Source organism: Coffea arabica, chromosome 11c, assembly GCF_036785885.1.
Source record: "Coffea arabica cultivar ET-39 chromosome 11c, Coffea Arabica ET-39 HiFi, whole genome shotgun sequence".
Classification (NCBI taxonomy): Eukaryota; Viridiplantae; Streptophyta; class Magnoliopsida; order Gentianales; family Rubiaceae; genus Coffea; species Coffea arabica.
In genome coordinates this window covers 3,656,884-3,659,833 of record NC_092330.1, presented here as the reverse complement: position 1 = coordinate 3,659,833, position 2,950 = coordinate 3,656,884, and the positions used below count along the sequence as shown (strand labels likewise).

Sequence of the window (2,950 nt, the reverse complement as noted above, 5' to 3'; positions counted from 1 at the left end):
GGTTACCAAATTGTATTCACTTCTCCAATGTGGATAATGTGCATAACTGAGAAAACAAAGTCATCTTGTATACTCGTAAATTTTGCTTGTTGAAACTTCAATTCCAGTCTCATGTAAAATGAAGTAGGAGACAATTGGGTAAATGATACGGATCCATACCCAAATAGCAGTGTTGACCGCACAAAACATGGGGCTGGATTTGTAGTTTAGTTGAACTACATACTGATCTGACATTTTCCTCAAAATAATGGGAAAAGGACAAATAGGTATATGTGCGACAAATTAAAATACTTTCGAGATGCGCTTCTGATTCTGCCTATATCTTTGTTCAGATTATCACGTAGTACTATATTATGAGTTTTTCTAACGGGAGCACTTAAAGCACTCGTTTAGTATTCATCTAAACTATTATATATATATATATATTAATAATTATTTTTTATATTTATATATTTTTTATATTTAATTTTACCTATCTTCTTTTTTATTTATTTATTTTTAAATTAATTTTATATTAAAAAAATATGACATTTGAAATATATTTTAACAAGTGTTTTGTAAGCATGTTAGATAGACCGTACTATTATATAGATATTGGCTTTTCTACATAAATGATGCAATCTCCAGTCCCCAATAATTAGTGAACTTTGACTTACAAATCTTTGGAATATGACATCTCGATTTTCTATACTAAGGAAAAAGGCCTATTATTGTATGATGTCGGCAAGAATTTCTATAAAATCTTGATGTTGCATTTCCATTATTTCGATAGCAGACTTTGCAAGTTGAAAAAGTGAGGATGTTTCCTAGCAATTCACCTCCTTCTGCTTCCATATTCCGAAGGTAAGTTATCCTTTGCTCACCGTCAATTCTTGTCCTTCAACTTTACTTAATTGAAGCACAAAGATGGAAATCTAACTGCTTGATCTTATCTCACAGGCTTGAAGATAAAGTGGCAGTGATCACTGGTGGCGCCAGTGGGATTGGAGAATGCACTGCAAGGCTGTTTGTCAAGCATGGCGCTAAAGTCGTCCTTGCTGATATCCAAGATGATCTCGGTCGAGCCATTTGTGAGGAGCTTAATCCCGAAGGAGCCATTTCCTACGTCCACTGCGATGTAACGAATGAATCACACGTAAGAAGAGCAGTAGACACTGCAATCTCCACGTATGGCAAGCTTGACATAATGTTCAGTAACGCTGGAATTCCTGGAAATGGATCAGACAGAACGATCCTTTTGCCTGATCAAGACAGTACAGAATCGACAGATCACGAGAACTTTAGAAGGGTTTTCGATGTTAATGTTTTTGGCGCATTCTTGTGCGCTAAGCATGCTGCGAGAGTAATGGTTCCAGCTGAGAAGGGATCCATTATTATAACTTCCAGTGTTTGTTCAATGACTTTTGGTGATGCCCCGTATTCTTATGTTGCGTCCAAGAATGCCGTTTTGGGGCTTGCCAAGAATTTGTGTGTGGAATTGGGACAATATGGGATCCGAGTAAACTGTGTTTCTCCCTTTGGAGTTCCCACTCCAATGCTAAAGAGAGCATTACCCATGGTCAAGGGGAATGAAATAGAGGGATTTGTTTCAGCAATAGCAAATCTCAAGAAGGCAACTGTGGGAACAGAAGATGTAGCGGAAGCTGCATTATACCTTGGAAGTGACGAATCCAAGTACATAAGCGGATTAAATCTGGTGGTTGATGGTGGTTATAGCACAACCAATAAAGCATTGAAAGAGGCTAAGTTGAGCAAGAGCTTGTCAATTCCAAGCAAAATGTGAATTGTGATGAACTTGCTGCTGCTGCTTCTCCCTTAAGATGTCAACGAAGTGCTCCTGCTGCTGCATATCGCTATTGTGAGATACATTTATATTTTCCTTTTCCTATAATTTCTTATCTCCTATCAATTTTAAAATGAATTCTTTTTCCCATTTTTGAGCCAATGGGAAAAGGAAATGAGCAAGTAAGCCTGGAAATTTCTGTTGATGTAGAAAATCAACATATAAATAAATAAAATAAAAGAATCAAAAGCATGGTTGGTGTCCTGCGCCTTCCTAGCTAGAAAATTCTAACCTGGTATTCCTTTTCTTTCTTTAATAGTGCCACGAAATCTGTAAATGTTTGGAAATTCTTACAGCTTTGCACATTTCAGTAGGATGAGTACTCGATCTTCATCAGGATGTAAAATAGCTTAGGAACAGCAATGGAAGAAGGTAAATACAGCCGGCACCAGGGGCGGATCTACAGTGGGGGCACTGGGGGCACGGGCCCCCACTGCTCCCCTTACATTTCTATAGTATTCATAAAAATTTCATATAATTTCAAGTGTGTCCCTTGGAGTTTTGTGTATCCAATTGGTTTATATGCTCTTAAAGTTGGCTTAAATTTTACCTATTGCTACAGCTACTGTAGAATGGATTTTTTCAGTTATAAATATAGTGAAGGATTGATTACAAAATAAAATGGAAGACACTTGAATGAATTATTGCTTAGTTACTGACATTGAGAAAAATATACTTTGTGAAATTCAAAATGAGAAGGTTGTAAACTGTTATCAAAATATGAAAACTCGTCGTGAGCAATTGTAAATTGTTTAGTTTGCTTTTTGAATTAAAATTATTATTACATAAGAATTTTGAGTTTGTCTCTTTATGTTTTCATGGAATATATACATCATTTGTACTTATTGGTGAATATTTTTTTTTTTGCTTAAAAAACTAGAAAAAAGAATAAATAAAAAATTTTAGAATTACTTTTGCCCCCACTGAGAATTTTTTCTGGCTCCGCCACTGGCCGGCACAGTTTCATCCCACCATAAAACAATCTTTTCTCCTCCAATCAACCCAATGGAGGTGTATAAAATTTGTATCATTTTTATAAGTGATTCCAAGGTAATTATTCTTATTAAACCCATAGAGCCTATATCATATATATGATACTCGTTGTGT

General features: G+C 35.7%; 1 protein-coding gene across 1 annotated transcript; it reads left to right on the top strand.

The window, feature by feature from the left end:
* The first annotated feature begins 735 nt into the window (after nt 1-735).
* On the top strand, nt 736-1,993 carry LOC113717375 (short chain aldehyde dehydrogenase 1-like). Its single transcript, XM_027242194.2, has 2 exons — nt 736-843; nt 940-1,993. Exons 1-2 carry the CDS (start codon nt 800-802, stop codon nt 1,781-1,783), a joined length of 888 nt encoding a protein of 295 aa, XP_027097995.1. The 5' UTR covers nt 736-799; the 3' UTR covers nt 1,784-1,993.
* Nucleotides 1,994-2,950: the final 957 nt, after the last annotated feature.

Excerpts from the sequence above, each read along its gene's own strand:
- LOC113717375 (XM_027242194.2), top strand. The coding sequence starts at position 800 with ATGTTTCCTAGCAATTCACCTCCTTCTGCTTCCATATTCCGAAG. Across the intron at positions 844-939 it reads TCTGCTTCCATATTCCGAAG|GCTTGAAGATAAAGTGGCAG; the intron begins GTAAGTTATCCT and ends CTTATCTCACAG.